The sequence below is a fragment of the Ranitomeya imitator genome, chromosome 4, assembly GCF_032444005.1.
Source record: "Ranitomeya imitator isolate aRanImi1 chromosome 4, aRanImi1.pri, whole genome shotgun sequence".
NCBI lineage: Eukaryota > Metazoa > Chordata > Amphibia > Anura > Dendrobatidae > Ranitomeya > Ranitomeya imitator.
The window spans coordinates 578,564,793-578,586,146 of NC_091285.1; the positions used below are offsets into that span (position 1 = coordinate 578,564,793).

The 21,354-nt window shown below is 46.2% G+C and overlaps 2 protein-coding genes and 6 non-coding genes across 11 annotated transcripts in view; 1 reads left to right on the forward strand and 7 right to left on the reverse strand.

Moving 5' to 3' along the window:
- Positions 1-1,966: 1,966 nt before the first annotated feature.
- RPL4 (ribosomal protein L4) lies at positions 1,967-11,480 on the reverse strand. Its single transcript, XM_069766396.1, has 10 exons — positions 11,380-11,480; positions 10,319-10,490; positions 9,721-9,827; positions 9,361-9,499; positions 6,697-6,821; positions 3,277-3,406; positions 2,945-3,101; positions 2,656-2,739; positions 2,323-2,443; positions 1,967-2,221 (listed from the first exon to the last, which is right to left on the reverse strand). The coding sequence occupies exons 1-10, from the start codon at positions 11,380-11,382 to the stop codon at positions 2,030-2,032; spliced, it is 1,230 nt and encodes a 409-aa protein (XP_069622497.1). The 5' UTR covers positions 11,383-11,480; the 3' UTR covers positions 1,967-2,029.
- LOC138677736 (small nucleolar RNA SNORD18) lies at positions 2,515-2,584 on the reverse strand. The gene has a single exon (XR_011321130.1). It is a non-coding gene; the product is annotated as a small nucleolar RNA SNORD18 (small nucleolar RNA).
- LOC138677734 (small nucleolar RNA SNORD18) lies at positions 2,811-2,880 on the reverse strand. Its single transcript, XR_011321128.1, has one exon. It is a non-coding gene; the product is annotated as a small nucleolar RNA SNORD18 (small nucleolar RNA).
- On the reverse strand, positions 3,179-3,248 carry LOC138677735 (small nucleolar RNA SNORD18). The gene has a single exon (XR_011321129.1). It is a non-coding gene; the product is annotated as a small nucleolar RNA SNORD18 (small nucleolar RNA).
- Positions 9,580-9,680, reverse strand: LOC138677744 (small nucleolar RNA SNORD16). The gene has a single exon (XR_011321137.1). It is a non-coding gene; the product is annotated as a small nucleolar RNA SNORD16 (small nucleolar RNA).
- LOC138677733 (small nucleolar RNA SNORD18) lies at positions 9,898-9,968 on the reverse strand. The gene has a single exon (XR_011321127.1). It is a non-coding gene; the product is annotated as a small nucleolar RNA SNORD18 (small nucleolar RNA).
- Positions 10,561-10,659, reverse strand: LOC138677745 (small nucleolar RNA SNORD16). The gene has a single exon (XR_011321138.1). It is a non-coding gene; the product is annotated as a small nucleolar RNA SNORD16 (small nucleolar RNA).
- A 370-nt stretch (positions 11,481-11,850) lies between the features above and the next one.
- The window catches only part of ZWILCH (zwilch kinetochore protein), a 106,336-nt gene continuing 96,832 nt past the window's right edge, over positions 11,851-21,354 (forward strand). For 2 of the 4 annotated variants that reach the window (XM_069766401.1, XM_069766399.1), the window contains exon 1: positions 11,853-11,957. Coding sequence is in view for 2 of the 4 variants with exons in the window: in XM_069766398.1 (XP_069622499.1) it covers positions 11,905-11,957 (53 nt within the window). In the remaining 2 variants the exon portion in view is untranslated. Of the gene's footprint in view, positions 11,958-21,354 lie in introns of all 4 variants that reach the window. The other 2 variants (XM_069766398.1, XM_069766400.1) reach the window with 2 other exon arrangements.

Consider the following 21,354-nt stretch of genomic DNA (forward strand, 5'->3'; position numbering starts at 1 on the left):
CGCGCCGACAACGCGACGCGTCCTGATGACGCGGCACGTCCCCGACGCGACGCGCCCCGATGACGCGGCACGCCAAGACGACCCGGCGCCCACTGAGCGCCGCCATGACACCGCAGGCCCGACCTGGCGCGCTTCCTGGCGCGAGCAGGGGAATCACCGCTGGTGCAGCGAGAAGGTGCAGAGCCCCCTAAAGAGGGATGCACCGGAGTTGGGAGCACAGCTCACCCGGCCGTTGAGGGACCTCCGGCGGTATCAACGCCGCCATGCAGAGACCCGCTCTGCCCTCTCAGAGCCCTCGGATTGAGGCCGCTCCGGGAGCCCTGCTCGACCGGACCTGGAATCTTCAGCACGGTAAGCCGTGCCACTCTCCTCTGCGTCTGTCCCTGATAGGGACAGGAAAAACACTGAGGGGTGGAGGTGGGGAGGGGCTATTTAACCTCTTCTGTGTTTCCTGTCCCTATCAAGGATAAGAAGGACAACCTCCTGGTGGTGCTGTCAGGAGGGACGCTCTGGAAATGGGCTGTATTTTATCAGGGCCAGACATTTAGATCAAGGAGGGGTTGCCCTAGTAGTTGACAACCCTTTTAAACACCCCACTATACAAAGCAAGAATTGGGAAACTATGCTAGTCTTCTCTATGTACAGTAGCTCCCTTAAAAAAAAAAAAAAAAAGTCAATAACTATTATTCATAAATCCTACCTATCCCCATTAAGGTTGTCTTAGATTACCCACCTTAAAGTGCTTACATTACAATGCTTGGGACGCAGACTTTTGGCACCTGATGTGGACCTATCCAATCAATTATTTTTGGCTGGATGTATTTTTTTTGTCTTCGTTAATACCCATCCCAACTCACCCAAAAAGGTGTCTATTTGGTATATTTAAAGAAGCATCACAGAAACCATAACAGAAAATTCTTTAGGCTGATTCTTGCAATGAAATTGATAGCTATGCACTGGATGGTAGATTCCAAACCATACAATCCTGGATTAAGTCAACATGATAGTCCCATATGAGTTAACAGTATTAGTGTTTCAAGGTATGATGATCTCAAATTCCTCACTGTAGACAATCACTCAAACTATACCTTTGGACTTTTTATCACAATACATCAACTGTTAGAAACCGTATAGCTCTGGTTTTATGCTCGATATTGGTTTGTTGTACACTGCTCATGTCAATGGTAGATTTGCCAATGGCACATCTTATTGAATGGTTATATTCATATTGAACAGTTATATTTTACTGAATGTAGCTTTCTGGGTGACCGATTTACCGTAAATTATACGTTGTGCATGTTCTCAATAAAATTAATTAAAAAACTTGGGTTGGTGGCAAGCAAATGTATGTAAACCATAGGATTTGCAAACAAATTTTTCCATTCTGGTCTGGGCTACTTTTTTTTTCTTCTCTCAACACTTTGTTCCCAAGGATGTTGTCCCAAAAGTGTGATGAACATATAGATTCCCACTTTTCTGTGCTAGGAATCTTATAAAATATAATGGAAATCCACAGGAGTCACCTGTGTATTCAATTGGCTGCAATTAGTCAAATATATTCCACTATATAAAGTCCTCTATATAAATAGGAGATGTGCTTATAAATTTGATAAGATATGAGGAAGGGGGTCAGCAATATCAGACACTGCCCAATAGTATCTCCAGCAGAGATCTCTGCAGAAGATGTGACATCAGGGAGGGAGTGGATAGGTAATGGGACCGCTAGGATTGGGTGTTGTGTATGAGGGGATGTGTATTGAGCTTATTGCTATAGGATTTCTTTAAGCCAATTCACACTATTGATTTAGAACGTGATGTTATTGACCCATCTTATACTAAGGACAATCAATTGTGTAATGCTCTCCCATCTTCTTAAAATGACTAATAAATATTGATACTAGATAATTATTGTACAGCTTGCCATCAATAATTTCATTAAAAAACTTAAAAATGAAAACCGCAAATATTTCATATTTAACAGCATTTATTGAGAATGAACCTATAGTGTTGAACTTCAGCAAGTCAGGTTTTAAGATTTCTTTGCTGCCGCCGCTTTTGTGGCCTTGGTTGCTGCTTTTGTTGCCTTGGTTGCTGCTGCTTTTGTTGCCTTGGGGGCTGCAGCAGGTTTGGCTGCTGGAACTTCCTTTGCTGCTGCCGCCGCCTCCTTGGTTGCAGCTGCCTTGGCTAATACGGCTTTACGCTTATCCTGTCTTTTGTTAAACTAAAAATCAAACAAACAGCACAGATTGTAACAGTTGTTAAAATAGGTTTTCAAAAAAAAAAAAAAAAAAAAAATTATAGGCAAGAAAGTCCAATACTCACATTCTCAGCCTGGCGCAGGATGGCGTTGCGTTTCGCAGTCTTTGCATATGGATTGAGCCTCATCATAATTCTCAAGTTCTTCAGTGGGTTCTTCTTGAGTTCTCTGCGCTTCACTCTCTTGCTGTAATTGAAGTACATACAAGGTCAGTGATATCCTCTATATATAGACAATAAGGCCCTGTCTACTTCTGAGCAGTCAGAGCTTCCTTTCAAGTCACAGTTTCAGAAACACGGACCAATGAAGTGGAAATCATCATACAACAAAAATATTAAATATAAAAATATTCAGTGCTTCTTAAAAAAAAAAAAAAAAAAAAAAAAAAGATCCCTTACATTGGACGACGTAGAACCTTCTGGATCTCTTGACTCTTCAGGATACGGCTGAGATCTGTGTTTGTCATTTTGTGCATAGGAAGGCTGTAGATAAAAAATTACATATTAAAAATAGCAATGCTCTAGAGAGGTCTTTCGCATAAGGCAGCTTGCTGGTATTCAGAACTTCCACAAATATCACGGAGTTTCAGAAACACGGACCAGAAGTGTCGCTCATCATAAAACAGCAAGCTATACGTACATGTATCAGAGACCTCGATCTTGCAAGAGGCAATAAGAGTTCACATACTTGTAATCTGCCTTCAGGGAAGCTGGTTTGCGCCAGGTGCCATAGAGATCATCCAGTTTGCGAAAGGCACTTTCTGTCCAAATGCAGAACCGTCCAACATGACCACCAGGAGCCAACCTCAAAAGGTTTAGTTTGTTGACACCGAGGAGTGTGATTCCTGAAAGGTATACACATGTATTACTCCATTTAGACACAGCCACCAGGGTGCATTTAACATTTTTGTTGGTTTCCAGAAGGGTCAGAACTTCCATAAAATCACAGGCTTCAGAAACACGGACCATGAAGTGGAAGATCATCATTCCTCAGCAGACACAGTGAAGTGTTCACAGTACCTGGGATATTTCTGAAGGCTTTAACAATGCCGTTATCTTCATTGTAGATGACACAAGGTCCTCTGCGCTGGATGCGGCGGCGGTTTCTCATTTTACCTTTACCAGCACGAATACGTTGGGACGCATAGACCTGGGCAGAAGAGCTTTGCGTTAGTGATGAAGATGGCAAAACAATGAAACACTGGTCTTGACCAAATCAAATTGGTTTGTTTGACAGAGGAATAGGAAGATTCCTAAAGGTACCGTCACACTAGACGATATCGCTAGCGATCCGTGACGTTGCAGCGTCCTGGCTAGCGATATCGTCCAGTGTGACAGCAGCGATCAGGCCCCTGCTGTGCTGTCGCTGGTCGGGGAAGAAAGTCCAGAACTTTGTTTCGTCGCTGGACTCCCCGCAGACATCGCTGAATCGGCGTGTGTGACACCGATTCAGCGATGTCTTCGCTGGTAACCAGGGTAAACATCGGGTAACTAAGCGCAGGGCCGCGCTTAGTAACCCGATGTTTATCCTGGTTACCATCCTAAAAGCAAAAAAACAAACGCTACATACTTACCTACCGCTGTCTGTCCCCGGCGCTCTGCTTCTCTGGTCTGGCTGTGAATACAGCGGCCGGAAAGCAGAGCGGTGACGTCACCGCTGTGCTTTCCGGCCGCTGTGCTCACAGCCAGACCAGAGAAGCAGAGCGCCGGGGACAGACAGCGGTAGGTAAGTATGTAGCGTTTGTTTTTTTGCTTTTAGGATGGTAACCAGGATAAACATCGGGTTACTAAGCGCGGCCCTGCGCTTAGTTACCCGATGTTTACCCTGGTTACCGGGGACCTCGGGATCGTTGGTCGCTGGAGAGCTGTCTGTGTGACAGCTCTCCAGCGACCAAACAGCGACGCTGCAGCGATCCGGATCGTTGTCAGTATCGCTGCAGCGTCGCTTAGTGTGACGGTACCTTAAGGGTTTTTAGTTTGCATAAATGTCACTTGCACAGTACGCACATCACACACTGGTGCAATTAAATAGTGAGCAGTGACTGCAGGGTTTTTTTTGTTTTTTTTAGACCAGACAACACTTTTACCCAATATCATTGTTCTTAGACAACAAAAATTATAGATTGTGTACAAAGCACACTATCTATAATTAGCTTAATTAAATGGAGTGTCATAAGCATAATGTGAAGACAGATCCTGATTCCTGTGCTTCCCTTAATTATTAGGCTTCTTGTTGTAGTCCTGAGAAAAACACTTATCTGCTGCCGCTCTGCTTGTCCTCTCAAGCTGTATAACCCCATGCACATTATGGCCAGTTTCTGCCTATGAACAGTGTAGCTGTCAGGAGTGTGATAGACCAATTGAACATCAAAGACTTAATTGTTGCTAGTTTACTAATCCTTTCAGCAAACATTTTATCAGATTATCAAAACTACAGCAAGAAGCCCAGTGACATTGCTGGAAACACTGTCTCTGCCCCTACATTATGCTGCTCTCAGATACTCACCCAGGGGCTGTCCCGTCAAATGGGTGTCTCAGGTCCGCTCTGGCGCCTCCCATCTTCATTCCATGATATCCTCTTCTGATCTTCAGCCACGGCTCCGGCGCAGGCGTACTTTGTCTGCCCTGTTGAGGGCAGAGCAAAGTACTGCAGTGCGCAGGCGTGAAGACCAGAAGAGGATATCATGGAATGAAGATGGGAGGCGCCAGAGCGGACCTGAGACACCCATTTGACGGGACTGCCCCTGGATGAGTATAATCTAACCTCTTTTAGGTAACATCAGCGGCTTATCTACAGCATTACGGAATGCTGTAGATAAGCCCTTGATGACGGTGAGCTTACCTCACCATCGATTTTGGGGGTGACAGGTTCCCTTTAACCTCTATGGGATAGGGCGATTTTTACACTTTTGCGTTTTCACAAGGGGCATAAGAATTTTTTTTTTTTTACTAAAGTTTTTGAGGAACGAGGTGTAGTTTTTAATTACAGTAATGATTGTATCGTATTATGTACCGAAAATGTGAAAAGGATTCCTTTTGGAGAAAAAAACAAAACAAAAACAAACCTGCAGTTACACCAGTTTCAGCGTTCATTATGAAGCAAAAAGGCGAGTTTAAATCGGCTATAAACTTCTTTAGTTTAAATATTTCAGTAATGAAACATTTTTGTATGTTTTAAATAATTTAAAACTTTGAAAGACTGGACTTGTGTGGATGTGGCAATACCAATTATGTTTATTGTAAAACTGAGGAAAGGAGAGTGGGTGTAACATATGCAGTGTCCTAAGTGCTGCTAGAGATGAGCGAATATCTTCAGCTTACTCCTTATTCGGCAAGCTATAGAGCTTACCGAATAAGCCGCATCAGGATCCCGGCTAACTGGAGCGCTCCCGATAATCAGCTGTTCCAAGCTGCAGCTGCACGACAGGCACAACACATGTATAGAGAGCCTGTATGTTGTGCCTGTCACACAGCCATGACACATGCAGCTGCGGCACGGAACAACTTATTATCGGGAGCGCTCCAGTTAGCCGGGTTCCCAATGCAGCTTATTCAGTAAGCGCTATAGCTAGTGAAGATTGCTGCTGTTATGAGCTCAGGAGTTATACCAGATCCATACAGGTAAGGTGCGGACATCTGCCCTGAATGGATCATGCACAGCTTGATCCAGCTCCATACTCTGGATGTGATGTCTATGTATATGGCAGTGTGCGCAAGGTCTAAAGGATCTGTCATCAGATTTCACAAAGGAAGCTATATACATTAGACCTGATTACGTTAGTGTAGTCACACTAGAAATCCAAGTCAGAATGGATGTAAAATATTGTGAATTTTTCCTTGACGAATATTCATGTATATATTTTCGGAGTACAGCTCTAGCTAGAAAGCTCATTCAAATGTCAAGATAATAGTCATTCCTATAGAAGATTTTCACAGTAACTAAACCAGCTTCATCAAATCAAAGACTTTGCTTGTGCATGCATTTCATAACATTTGGCAGCGGATATGCTTTATTATAATCTTTCAGGGGCAGAAACATACAGGTGAAGGCAAAGAAAAAAAAACAACTCAATACAAACATATTATCCACAAAATTACTACACTTTTGTGGCCAGGAAAGCAGTTATTTGTAAAGACTGTTCCTAAAATAAGTGGACCACGTATTCAGGATTTTCCTGCCAGCCATTAGTTTTTTACCAGGAGCCCATCAGATATAACATCTAGCAGAAGTGATGGGAAGCGCATATTCCATTCTAGTTTGAATAGTGGGAACCAGGAGTGCAGACCACTAGCATCCACACAGGATCTTTTGAGTAGGAGTTAACAGGTTCATAACCAAATTGAGGATCTGTAAGGCCATCAGTTTACCATTAAAATATTTTAGGAGGCAGCATAAACTCGAAGAAAAAGGATTTAAGCCATCATGTTAAAGTCCCTCACCTTCTTGATGTCATTCCAGGCTTTAAGTTTCTTCAGCAGCAGGACTGCCTCCTTTGTTTTCTTGTAGTTTTCAACTTTATCTTCTACAACCAGTGGGACCTCTGGGACTTCCTCAATACGGTGGCCTGAATAGAAAATGTGTGCGGTCATAAACCAGTGTAATACAGTAAACTGAACCATGAAGAAAAGGGGTGCAGAATATTATAGCTATTTTTTTTTTTTTTTTTAGAAACTATACATGGTATTTACAGAGGACTCCCGCCCCCCCAAATACAGAGAAGGGGCAAGTTTTTAGCATTTTTGCAAAGCAGCATTCTGTGGATTAAAGAACCATAACATGATTGTTTCCTCCCAGAAACCTTCCAAGACCTGTGAATTCAGCTTTCAATAATAGTGCAGCGACTCACTGCGGATTTTGCCACACCATAACATCCTAAATCACGTAACAATTGCTAAAAAAATGGCCATAAAGACAATGATAGGAATAATCCGATCCCCACATCTTGCCCATACAATACGTATTAAAGGCCACCTTTATAGATCGTTTTACTTGAAGGCTATGTGCACACGTTCAGGATTTTTAGCGTTTTCCGCTGAAAAAAAAATGCTTACATAAGCATCCCATCATTTTTAATGCATTCCGCATTTTTTGTGCACATGCTGCATTTTTTCCACGGCGGAATCGCATTCCGGAAAAAAACGCAGCATGTTCATTCTTTGTGCGGAATCGCGGCGATTCCGCACACATAGGAATGCATTGATCCGCTTACCTCCCGCATGGGGCTATGCCCACATGTGGCAAGTAAGGGGATCATGTGCGGTTGATACCCTGGGAACCATATACCTGTATAAAAAAATAAAAAATCGTGATATTCTCACCTTTCGGAGACCCCCCCCCGGAGACCCCCCCTTCCCACTCCTCGCGATGCCATCGTTCCCAGTAATGCCTTGCGACAATGACCTGTGATGATTTAGCGGTATCGCGTGACGCTACGTCATCTGGGGTCATTGCCGCGAGGCATTACTGGGAACGGGAGCGGCCGGAAGGTAAGATTATCATGATTTTTTTAACATTATATCTTTTTTTTTTTTTTTTTACTATTGATGCTGCATAGGCAGCATCAATAGTAAAAAGTTGGTCACACTTGTCAAACAGTATGTTTGACAAGTGTGACCAACCTGTCAGTTTTCCAAGCAATGCTACAGATAGGAAAACAAGCTAATTACGCTTGCAAAACGCTAGTGTTTAGCGGGAATATGCATGCTAATTCCGCATGCGTATTTCCCGCGGCAGGGAGCTGCAGTATTGCTGCGGAAATTTCAGCAGCAATTCTGCAGCGTGTGCACATAGCCTAAAGGAGGCGAGTCATCAGGTTTTCACTCTATAGTCTATTGTCACCACCTTTTTGACCTCTGTAGCAATGAGCCTACAACCTCTATATCAGGGGTCCCCAACCTGTAGCTCGGGAGCCACATGTGGCTCGCGGTCCCATGAACTGTGGCTCGCGGCTGTCTGCCAGCTTGGTGCATTAGCTGCAGGTTTAGCAAACAGGTATGAAGAGAAATCTAAAAATGATGAATTTTGTGTGTACCCCTGAACTGAAGAGCTGATTTGATGAACATATACTGGTTTTAGAGATAATTTAAGTATGGGACGCTGGAGACAGGATGATAGCACCTGTTGGATAAGGTGCCTGAAGCTAAATGTGACAGTATGTTGAGAGTGCTGGATGAGAGAATACTGAATGGGAGTATTGTGGGGACCACTGGATCTTGTTATACTGCTTCGGGGTGATATCTGTGGAAAAGCTTTGGTTATCATTATACCCATATTGGGAGCTCTGGTTGCCACTACTGTGAGGGAGCAATATGGGGCTCGCGACGCCCTCTCAGAGCGTAATGTGGCTCGCGACGCTCTCAGAGCGGAATGTGGCTCTCTAGGTCAGAAAAGTTGGGGACCACAGCTCTATATAAACCTAGTTACCAGGAATACCATAGCACTTTTTGAAGATGTGCACAATGTGTAAGACACGCTAATTAGTGGCAACCTTACCTCCTTATTTCTGTAATCCCCTTAAATGTGGGTGACACTTGTTACGCCATCTACACAGCGCTTACAATCTCACAAACGTACAGCGGTGATCTTACCCTGCTAGGAAAGACTGGCTCTTCACCGTTGAGGGAAAAACCACCTCTCGACAACAGCATCTACTGGACAATGCCTAGTAGCATACAGCAAAAGCATTAGAAAAGGCGTTTGATGTATGTTGACATCAAAAGGGTTGTGGAAACATTGCTAGAGAAGTCTAGAGGTTGTGACAACGGATATGGGGGAAAAAAACCTAGCGACCTATTGCCTTTAACAATTGCAAGTACTACTGTAGGTCTTCAGTTTGGCTACTTTGTTGCATCAGGTTATACAGAAGGGTTTTGCTACTAGTTCACAATCAATAAGGAGATTTGTTACCCAACATGGATGTATATTCAATGATGCTGATGATGAAAGTAACATTTGTAAGACTGGCGATGGAATATCGGCGTGTACAGAGTTCGCTCCCTATCCTGGATGATTATATGCCATGCACTGGCACAGGATGGGTAGTCACAGAGCACCAGTGGTCTATAATGGAGAAAACCCCTACAATAACTATCCAGCTTACTAACCTTTAGACATGACAAGTGCAGGGAGGGCTGAAGCGGCCAGTGCAGAGCACACTGCGTATCTCTTCTGAGTTACATTAACTCTACGATGCCAGCGCCTCCAGGTCTTGGTAGGGGCAAACATACGCCCTCCACGGCACATCTATGAGTATTAAGGATTAAGGGAAAAACTTTGTAACTTGTCAGATCTAAAACATTCAGAAACCTTCTGTCAAATATTCTCGCTCAGAAGTGAGGTTGTCGTCAGTCATCCACATCTGCTTTAAGACAGCAGGCAACTGTCGCAGAATGTGGAGTAAGACGCAAATTACGACATCATTGCAAGTGACAAGTCATGAGTGACCTCAAAAGCAAAAAGGATACGTTTCCAAATGCTCCCTGACCGGAGCGGTGCGTTCCACCACCACGGACACGGGGAATACGGGCAACGGCCCTACCTGTTCCCCATGATTCAGCACTGGTCTGGTGACCTGGAAACACAAAAACTGAGTTAATATTTGTAATTTCACAAGACATTAGCTTCTTGATAGTCTGCCGGTACACATCAGAACTTCCACAATTATCATTAGTTTCAGAAACACGGACCAATGAAGTGGATCTCATCATGATGACCGGATCTGGGGCAACCCAGTTACCTATCACAGACCGATACCGTCGGGCCTCATTCAGGTGGGTGTACGGCCGCTGTATTCCACATGTTACAGAGTTTTGGAGATTTACAGATTCCCTAACCCAAGTTCATAATTTACACCAAGAACAAGACCATTGAATGGACCCATGTGAATGAGGCCTTAGGAGTCGGCTTTCAAAGTCTATGCCTCTTGTGATCCTGTACGGGGGACTCGCCCCATGTACCTCAGCAGTGGGATACATCACCGCCTTTGTCTTGGGTATGTACATGGACCAGCAGCCACTAGTGTGATATTCTTACATTACCCCCTCTACTAATTCACATACATACCGGCACGTTCACTGACTGCATATGGCTGTCTGCTGTTCTTGCGCAGGTTGGTGTGGACAAAGTTGACAATATCTGGGCGTATAGGAGCCTTGAACACAGCGGGCATAGTCACATTTTTGCCAGATACTTCTCCTTTTTCGGAGTACACCGATATCAAAGGACGAGTGCAGGCCTAGATGTGGGAGAATAGAGTTCAGGTCACAATACCCCACATCTACTGAAACACAGGACAGATCGCTTCATGCTCAGACTCTGATGTCGTCAGTCCGTGGTACCAGCTTACTGACAGCAGGCAACTGTCGCCGGATGCCAGGTAAGACGCAAATTACACCATCATTGCATAAAGGACGGACACAGAGGGGGAGAAATCAGTTTTACAAATGGATCATCTCCTGGTAAGTCTTATGGAGACCAAGGCTGCCAGGATCAGGCGCTCACAAGCTCTATGGAAAGGAGCTTGGAAACACTGCACATGATCAACCAGTAAAAAGGAAGAAAGTAAAGCTAAGCACTGCCAAATTACTGGGCACAGGATTCTAACACGTGCAAAGAGTTTTTTTTTTCACCCCATTCATTTAATATCAAAAGAATTACAAGTTAAAGGGGGATTAGGCAAGAAAGCTATAAAATATGTGAAAAAACAGAACTAGTGTCCCTGTGATCACCATGCGGGGACTGATCGGCTGCAGCGATCATGTGGATGGATGCACTGCACACATCTAGCACGGTTCCATTCTGTTATTTCCCCTTCTGGAAGCCCCTGTAATAATACTGCTCTCCCCCGTTCCATACAATCGTACCGGGAGCCGCGTGCTCAGCTGGGCCACCGCCTCCGCTCCGTGCCACGTCCCGGAAAGTGCGCACTACAGCACGTGTACACTGCGCGCCCGGCCGCCTCACTGCTGGTCCCGGCCTCCCCCACACGCGGCCGTACAGTGGCTCCGGCCTAGCACATCCAGGCGGCCCCACACACCCCGGGGACACCCCTCACGCCGCCCGCCACTCGTGCCCACATTTCCAGGGTGCCCGGCACAAGAACATCGCCCCGCACACAGTCTCACCATGCTGACCGCCGGCTCCGGGCTGCTGCTCGATGGCGGCCACAGACAGAAAAGGGAGGAGACAGCGCACAGCGTAGCTATATCCCCCCGCCGGGAAGAGGAGTGGCGACGGAACCTGATTCCATCCTAACAAATGTCAGAAAAAAACAACCAGAAAGGAACATTATACCACGACAAATATCGTAAACTGCCCAATATCGTGACAAAACTCAGGCTTTGGCGATTGAGTGTGAACAATGGTGAAAATACAGTCATTTGTACGGGGGACTTTTTTACGTTGCGGAAGAACACAGATATGATGACGACAGCGCAGTGACGTGTATATGGGTCTTATAAGGATGGAATAAATCAGACATTGCGCTGCGCGGGATGCGGTTAATGTGTGTGCGGGGGATATTAGCAGCCAGGAATGGGGTTTTGCGCCGTATTAGCGGGTTTCGCCTGGCTGCAGCCGGTTGTACTTCCGGGGCGGTGACCTCGGTGACGGCGGCTGCCCGCGCACTTTGGTTTTGGGACAGGAGGAGAATGTGGCAGCAGAGACACCAGGCGGCGGAGGAGCTGCGCACGGCGCTCACCAGGTCCTGGACAGCACACGTACGGGGATGGGGCGCGACGCTGCTGGGACTTGTGGTGCGACAGTTGCACGCTCTAGCCTGTCATGTCCCGTTTGGGGCTTATAGTCCTATACAGACACATGCTAAGGGCTGTCACGCTGCTTGTGTTGCTGGGATCTGTAGTTCATCACCTGATCAGTGTAGAAGTTTGTTTTGCTGGGACTTGCAGTCCTCTAGGGTGATGGGTGTAGTTCTTTAACTCTGCTAATACTGTTGTGCAATCCTGCTATAATAGTAATTCAATATCATGGACTTTGTTGGTTGTGTGCTGAGACTTGTAGTTCTGCAGGAGTGATGTATGTGGTTTACACATGGCGTGATGTTAGGCGCTGTGTCTGCGCTCAGGATGATGAGTGGTGTCATTACTGGAGGTTTCCCACCCACCGAAGCCTCGGTGACGTCGGCAGTAAGGCTACTTTCACACATCAGGTTTTTTGCATCAGGCACAATCTGGCGAATTTTCAAAAAAACAGATTTTTTTTTCCCTGCCGGATCTGTTTTTTTTATCTCATAGTTGTGTTACTGCCGGATTGTGCCTGATGCCCCAACATTTCATCCGTTTTTTGCCGGGTCCGGTGGCCGGAGAAAATGTCCAGAGGAACTTTTTTTTGTTACGGCGAAAAACCTGTGGCGCCATCCGGCTTTTCTGACAATGGACGCCTACGGGAGTCGGATGCGCCACATGACCGATATCCGGCGCCCGAGTCCGGCCTCCAAACTGCGCATGCCCTGTTCTCTCTCTATGCAGCATCAATAGTAAAAAGATATCATGTAAAAAATAATAAACAAAAATAAAAAATCGTGATCTTCTCACCTTTCAGCGTCCCCCACAGCCTTCCTGCTCTTCGCGATGCTCCTGGTCCTAGTAATGCATCGCGGCAATGACCCCAGATGATGTGTGGTCTCGCAAAGAGCAGGAAGGCTGCGGGGGACGCCGCAAGGTGAAAATATCACGATTTTTTTTATTTTTGTCTATTATTTTTTTACACTGTATCTTTATTCTGGATCTGGAAGAAAAGCTGATCTGGCGCAATCAGTTTTTACAGTAATTGCGCCGGATCCAGCAATCCATCCTGCCGCCGGATTATGCATGACGGCGCTGGACGGATGTGTGAAAGTAGCCTAACCAGTGGACGGTTTTCAGTATATGCTGATGTAATACATGAACTCGCTCACATATTATGTTGGTGCCGTATAAACAACGGTAATTAAGGGGAATCTTTTACTCTTCGTCACGACAGCACCCCACATGAGAGAGAGGGATCCGCCCATAGGAACAGGAAACCTACAGAATAAAAGGAGGCGGTCCCCTCTCCTCCTCAGTTTAGGTTTCCTGTTCCTATGGGAATCTCAGGACGTACCTACAGAAGATCCTGGGCCATGCACCCGCCTGCGTCGGTCTCTGTAAGGAACGGCAGGGGCTGCGGTTCCAGTAGCAGCGGCGGGGGAGCCACTGTGTACAGCCTCCCCCCTCGTCTGATGGATGGCCATGGTCCGGGTCCGGTCACCGCTGGTCCGCCCGGCTCCATGAGGGCGCGCGCGCTCAAAGCGGCCGGCTAAATAAGCAGCCGCTGCCGCATGGAGGAATGAGCGGCGCGTCTGACCCGGAAGTCGCTGGAGCACTTCCGGGTTCGGGCCGGGGAGGCAGGAGATTCGGCGCCACTTTTAAAAGCTGCAGCGCTACTGTCAGCCGGTGTGTGGATGTGAGTATGGCTTCACCGGCCGACGAAACGCACCTTGTAGTATCAGAGCGCTCTCCTAGTAAGGAGAAAAGCGCCAGGAGCAGCATTAAAGATGGTGGTCGTCAGGAGCGATCTTCCACCAAGCAAAAAGATCCCTCAAAGAATCCGCCTCCAGATCCGGTACCTGTCGGCTTCTCTGGGTGAGTTTAAAGACTTCTCTACCTATATGCTGATGTATGTTCCTCCTATGTCCCCTTCCTTTAGTCCAGGAAAAAGGCACACAAGTCCAAGCACAAAGAATGTGCTTTATGTTCACAGCCCCTTCCAGACTCCTATATGAAGAAGTTATGCTCAGATTGCATCATACTGACCTTGCGTCAGGAAAACATTATGACTCCATCTGACGTTAGAGCCATGATTCGAGAAGAGATGCAGGGACTGTCACAGGCTAGTATCTCTAGCTCCCGCCAACCTAGCAGATCCCCATCTCCGGAAAATCCAGAATCGGAGGAGGTGCATAAGTCCTCAGATGAGTCGGAAACTCGGCCGAGTTCATCCGAAGATGAAGGGGGGTTATGTCTGCCTAACAGTAGCGTGGACAGGCTGGTAAAAGCAGTCAGAAACACGATGGGGTGCCCTGATGAGAAAGGGAAAAAATCAGCTCAGGACATTATGTTCGCGGGGTTAGGACAAAGGAAGCGCAGATCCTTTCCCGTTGTCGCAACCGTTAAAGAATTAATTAAAAAAGAGTGGGACAAACAGAGCGCCAGAGGTTTTCTACCATCTTCCTCTAAAAGGCGATATCCCTTTAGCGACGAGGAGCTGAATACTTGGTCGAAAGTGCCAAAAGTGGACGCAGCTGTAGCCTCAACCTCAAAACAGTCAGTCTTGCCTGTAGAGGATTTAGGGATGCTAACGGATCCGTTGGACCGTAAAGCAGAGGCCCTGCTTAAAAAATCTTGGGAGGCCAATACAGGGGCATTCCGACCAGCCATCTCTGCTACCTGTACGGCGAGATCTCTGCTGGTTTGGATGGAACAACTGGAGGAGCAGATCAGAGGTAGAACTGCAAGAGACTCCATTCTACCAAAGATCCCTCTGATGAAGGAGGCTGTAGCATTCCTGGCAGACGCCTCAGTAGATTCGCTACGCCTAGCAGCCAGGTCAGCCGGCTTAACAAACACAGCCCGGCGAGCACTCTGGTTGAAGAACTGGAAAGGGGACGCACAGGCAAAGGCAAAGCTTTGTGCGCTCCCCTGCCAGGGTGAGTTCCTTTTCGGGAAGACTCTGGATGAGATCTTAAAGAATGCAGGAGAACGGAAGAAAGGTTTTCCTAATCAGTATCTTCCGTCTTACAGGAGAGCATTCAGGAGACGACCCTTTTCCAGGAAACCATTTGAGCAAAGCGATCGCTGGGAGGCGAAAGACCCTAAGCAAAAAGGAGCCCTGTTTACCGGGTCTTACAACGCAAAACGTGGCAAGTACCGCTAACCCTGAAGTAGGCGGCAGATTAAAATTTTTTCTATCCAAGTGGGAACATATAACATCCAACCGTTGGATCCTGGACATTATAAAAGATGGTCTTAAATTAGAATTTTTTAGAATCCCTTGGGATTCTTTTATAATAACATCTCCAAAGGGACAAGAACAACAAGAGGCTCTAGAGTCCGAGATTATTTCTCTCCTATCTAAAAAAGTGTTGGTAGAGGTTCCCCAAGATCAAAGAGGAAGGGGATTTTACTCCCCTTTGTTTTTGATCAAAAAACCAGATGGTTCATTCAGAACCATCATTAATCTCAAGAAATTAAATTCCTTTCTATATAATCGAACTTTTAAAATGGAGTCTATTAGTTCTACCATCAAGCTCTTGTTTCCTAGGTGTGTCATGGCCGGAATCGACCTAAAAGATGCCTATTATCATCTTCCTATACATGCCGAACATCAGCAGTATCTAAGGGTAGCAGTCATCCTGGCAGGACAGGTTCGTCACTTCCAGTATGTAGCAATGCCCTTTGGGCTTTCTATGGCTCCCCGCATCTTTACAAAGGTGATCCTAGAAGTGATGGCTCACTTACGCCAGCAAAACACTCTTATAATACCCTACCTGGATGATTTTCTTGTTATCGGAAATTCCAGATACCAATGTGAAATGCGGTTATCTAATGCGATCTCATCCTTGCAGGGTCTAGGTTGGATCGTGAATTACGAAAAATCCAGGTTGAATCCTGTTGTGAATTCTGTGGCTGAATTCACTCCTGTGGTCACAAGTGGTACTGCAGCTTCTGAGCTTCCTCCCTCAGGTGTTCTGGTGAGCTCGTTAACTGCTTCATTACTTAACTCCGCCTGATGCTGCTATCCTTGCTCCTTGTCAATGTTTCAGTGTTGGATCTGAGCTTCTCCTGATTGTTCCTGTGACCTGCTGCTCTGTATAGCTAAGTGCCTTTTGCTTTTTTGTTGCTTTTTTTCTGTCCAGCTTGTCTTTTGTTTTGCTGGAAGCTCTGAGACGCAAAGGGTGTACCGCCGTGCCGTTAGTTCGGCACGGTGGGTTTTTTTTGCCCCCTTTGCGTGGTTTTGCTTTAGGGTTTTTTGTAGACTGCAAAGTTCGCTTTACTGTCCTCGCTCTGTCCTAGAATATCGGGCCCCACTTTGCTGAATCTATTTCATCCCTACGTTTTGTCTTTTCATCTTACTCACAGTCATTATATGTGGGGGCTGCCTTTTCCTTTGGGGAATTTCTCTGGGGCAAGTCAGGCCTATTTTTCTATCTTCAGGCTAGCTAGTTTCTTAGGCTGTGCCGAGTTGCCTAGGTAGTTGTTAGGCGCAATCCACAGCCGCTTTTAGTTGTGTTTAGGATAGGATCAGGTGTGCAGTCTACAGAGTTTCCAAGTCTCAGAGCTCGTTCTTGTATTTTTGGGTATTTGTCAGATCACTGTGTGCGCTCTGATCGCTAAGCACACTGTGTTTCTGGATTGCCTTCATAACACCTGTCATTAGCAAACATAACAGAATCCAGACACCATCCAGATATTTCTGGGAATTCAACTAGATTCTGTAAGTCAGAGGAGTTTTTTGCCACAGTCAAAGAAAATAATTATTCAAACAAAGGTGTCAGAGGCAGTATCAAAGCCCCGTTTGACCCTGAGGAAGGCCATGTCCTTACTAGGATCACTGTCCTCATGTATACCAGCCGTACTGTGGGCTCAATATCATACCCGTCAATTGCAGTATGAAATATTATCCATTCAGAAGGAAGTACATTTAGAGGGTAAAATCACTCTCTCCAGTGACGTAATTGAATCCCTGAGCTGGTGGTTAGACATGGATCACCTTTCAGGGGGTGTACCATGGATGATAATTCCCTCCAAAACAATTATCACTGACGCCAGCCCTGTGGGTTGGGGCGCACATATGGAAGATAGTCTGATCCAAGACACCTGGAATCAGGCGGAGCAGGAGTGTTCTTCAAATTGGAAGGAGTTAAAAGCAGTTGAATATGCCCTAAATCAATTTCTTCCACAGGTTCAGGGAAAGCATGTGAGAGTTCTGTCAGACAATTCCACCGCAGTGGCGTACATAAACCGTCAGGGAGGTACACGATCAGGAACCCTGATGAATGTAGCAGCAAACATCCTCCAGTTGGCAGAGGTTCATCTTCCATCCTTAACAGCCCTGCACATCAAAGGAGCAGAAAACACCAAGGCGGACTACCTCAGCCGAAACAGGCTACGACAAGGGGAATGGTCATTAAACAAGGACATATTCAACATGATAACAGAAGCATGGGGCGTACCCCAAATAGATCTGTTCGCCACAAGAGACAACAGACAGGTAAAGACATTCGCTTCCCTGAACCTCATGGATCACCCAGATATGTTGGACTCTCTTCACCATCCTTGGAACTTCAAACTGGCATACGCCTTTCCTCCAATGTCTCTGATACCTCTAGTGATCAGGAAGATCAGGAGGGACCAAGCCAGAGTAATCCTGATTGCGCCCTTCTGGCCAAAAAGACCATGGTTCTCGTGTCTCCAGAGCATGTCTCTTTGCGATCCATGGATCCTTCCTTCACACAGGGAACTGCTGTCTCAGGGCCCATTTTTCCACCCGCAAGTGAAAGGTCTTCACTTGACGGCGTGGAATTTGAGAGGCAGTTGTTAAGATCTAGAGGGTTCTCGGAACAACTAGTTGTTGAGTAGGAAAAGATCTACCACCGTATTGTACAGCAGGGTATGGAAGAAATTCTTAGATTTTCATACAAAACCATTCTCTAAGCAGATTCCGATAGTTCCGATTCTAGAATTCCTACAAAGAGGAAGAGAATTAGGTTTATCGGTGAACACCTTAACGGTTCAGATCTCAGCTTTAGGAGCCTTGTATGGGGACAACACAGCAGCCAACAAATGGGTCTCCAGGTTTATCAAATCCTGTGAACGTTCCAATCCGGTCCATATTCCCCGTCTACCTCCGTGGGATTTGAATTTAGTCTTAGAGGCCTTAACTGACTCCCCATTTGAGCCACTAGATACCATACCTCTAAAGGTCCTAACATACAAGGTCGCCTTATTGGTAGCCCTTACCTCAGCTAGAAGGGTTAGTGATATCCAGGCTCTATCAGTAGACCCGCCTTTCTTAGTGGTATTTCAGGATAGAATTGTCCTAAAACCTGATCCCTCATACCTCCCTAAAGTAGCATCCACCTATCACAGATCTCAGGAGATAATTCTGCCTTCCTTTTTTAATACACCTGTAAACCCAGAACAACATAGGTTGCACACCTTAGATGTCAGAAGAGCTATCCTGACGTATATAGAGAGATCTCAAACATGGAGGCAGAGTAGGGCTCTGCTTATCTCCTTTCAGGGCCTGAGGAAAGGATATGGGATCACAAAGGCTACCATTTCTCGATGGATTAGAGAAGCCATCTGTCTAGCCTACACATCAAGGGGCGAAATCCCACCAGTGGGGATTAAAGCGCATTCCACGCGGGCCATGGCTTCTTCTTGGGCGGAACATGCAGATGTACCGATCCATATGATATGTAAGGCCGCAACCTGGTCCTCACCTTCTACCTTTTACAACCATTACAGACTTGACCTTTCTGCTTCCTCTGATTTGACCTTTGGTAGAGCTGTTCTCAGTACAGTAATCCCACCCAAATAATGAATCTCTGAAAATCTCTCATGTGGGGTGCTGTCGTGACGAAGAGTAAAAATCCGGATTACGTACCGGTAATGCTCTTTTAATGAGTCACGACAGCACCCATGTATTACCCTCCCTAAATTATGCACAGCACTTTTCTTTAAGTTCAGAGAAGTAATGGTTGTATAGGGTTAAGAAATTTTTATGTTATTGAATAAGAATGAATACTAACACTTTTGCGGTTCCCTTTTTATACTCTGTAAACTAAACTGAGGAGGAGAGGGGACCGCCTCCTTTTATTCTGTAGGTTTCCTGTTCCTATGGGCGGATCCCTCTCTCTCATGTGGGGTGCTGTCGTGACTCATTAAAAGAGCATTACCGGTACGTAATCCGGATTGTCACCACAAATCACCTTTTATCACTTTATACAGTTAAGTCCATATATATTTGGACAGAGACAACATTTTTCTAATTTTGGTTATAGACATTACCACAATGAATTTTAAAGGGAACCTGTCACCCCGTTTTTTCAGATTGAGATATAAATACTGTTAAATAGGGCCTGCGCTGTGCGTTACTATAGTGTATGTAGTGTACCCCGATTCCCCACCTCTGCTGAGAAATACATTACCAAAGTCGCCGTTTTCGCCTGTCAATCAGGCTGGTCAGGTCAGGTGGGCGTGGTGACATCGCTCTTTTCTTCCCCAGCTTTCCGTTGGTGGCGTAGTGGTGTGCGCATGTCGCAGTGACGAATCCACTGCGCGCACGTGAAGCAAAAGCGCGCGTTCTGCGCTATTGCCCCTGTCATCGGTGGGGGCGGCCATCTTCCTGGGGCCGCACGTGCGCAGATGGAGTGCTCTGCTGCACGGGGCTTCAGGAAAATGGCCGCGGAATGCCGCGCGTGCGCATTAGAGATCGCGGCGGCCATTTTTCCAAAAGCCGAGTTTGCATCTCGGCTTTTGGAAAATGGCCGCCGCGATCTCTAATGCGCACGCGCGGCATCCCGCGGCCATTTTCCTGAAGCCCCGTGCAGCAGAGCACTCCATCTGCGCACGCGCGGCCCCAGGAAGATGGCCGCCCCCACCGATGACAGGGGCAATAGCGCAGAACGCGCGCTTTTGCTTCACGTGCGCGCAGTGGATTCGTCACTGCGACATGCGCACACCACTACGCCACCAACGGAAAGCTGGGGAAGAAAAGAGCGATGTCACCACGCCCACCTGACCTGACCAGCCTGATTGACAGGCGAAAACGGCGACTTTGGTAATGTATTTCTCAGCAGAGGTGGGGAATCGGGGTACACTACATACACTATAGTAACGCACAGCGCAGGCCCTATTTAACAGTATTTATATCTCAATCTGAAAAAACGGTGTGACAGGTTCCCTTTAAACAAAACGATTCAGATGCAGTTGAAGTTCAGACTTTCGGCTTTCATTTGAGAGTATCCACATTAAAATTGGATGAAGGGTTTAGGAGTTTCAGCTCCTTAACATGTGTCACCCTGTTTTTAAAGGGACAAAAGTAATTGGACAATTGACTACTCCAAGGCTATTTCATGCACAGGTGTGGGAAATCCCCTCGTTATATCATTCTCAATTAAGCAGATAAAAGGTATGGCGTTGATTTGAGGTGTGGTGCTTGCATTTGGAAGGTTTTGCTGTGAAGTAAACATGCGGTCAAAGGAGCTCTCCATGCCGGTGAAACAAGCCATCCTTAAGCTCCGAAAACAGAAAAAAACCCATCCGAGAAATTGCTACAATATTAGGAGTGGCAAAATCTACAGTTTGGTACATCCTGAGAAAGAAAGAAAGCACTGGTGAACTCATCAATGCAAAAAGACCTGGGCGCCCACTGAAGACAACAGTGGTGGATGATCGCAGAATAATCTCCATGGTGAAGAGAAACCCCTTCACAACAGCCAACCAAGTGAACACCCTCCAGGAGGTCGGCGTATCAATGTCCAAATCTACCATAAAGAGAAGACTGCATGAAAGTAACTACAGAGGGTTCACTGCACGGTGCAAGCCACTCATAAGCATCAAGAATAAAAAGGCTAGACTGGACTTTGCTAAAAAACATCTAAAAAAGCCAGCACAGTTCTGGAAGAACATTCTTTGGACCGATGAAACCAAGATCAACCTCTACCAGAATGATGGAAAGAGAAAAGTATGGTGAAGGTGTGGTACAGCTCTTGATCCAAAGCATACCACATCATCTGTAAAACACGGCGGAGGCAGTGTGATGGCTTGGGCATGCGTGGCTGCCAGTGGCACTGGGTCACTAGTGTTTATTGATGATGTGACACAAGACAGAAGCAGCCGAATGAATTCTGAGGTATTCAGAGACATACTGTGTGCTCAGATCCAGCCAAATGCAGCCAAACTGATTGGTCGTCGTTTCATACTACAGATGGACAATGAGACAAAACAAAGCCAAAGCAACCCAGGAGATTATTAAAGCAAAGAAGTGGAATATTCTTGAATAGCCAAGTCAGTCACCTGATCTCAACCCAATTGAGCAGCATTTCACTTGTTAAA

Bases quoted from the DNA above. Each gene is read 5' to 3' on its own strand.
- RPL4 (XM_069766396.1), bottom strand. The intron at 2,740-2,944 runs GTATGTGAACTC...TTTTATCTACAG, and splicing joins TCCCTGAAGGCAGATTACAA to CCTTCCTATGCACAAAATGA. The intron at 2,222-2,322 runs GTGAGTATTGGA...TTTGATTTTTAG, and splicing joins TCCTGCGCCAGGCTGAGAAT to TTTAACAAAAGACAGGATAA.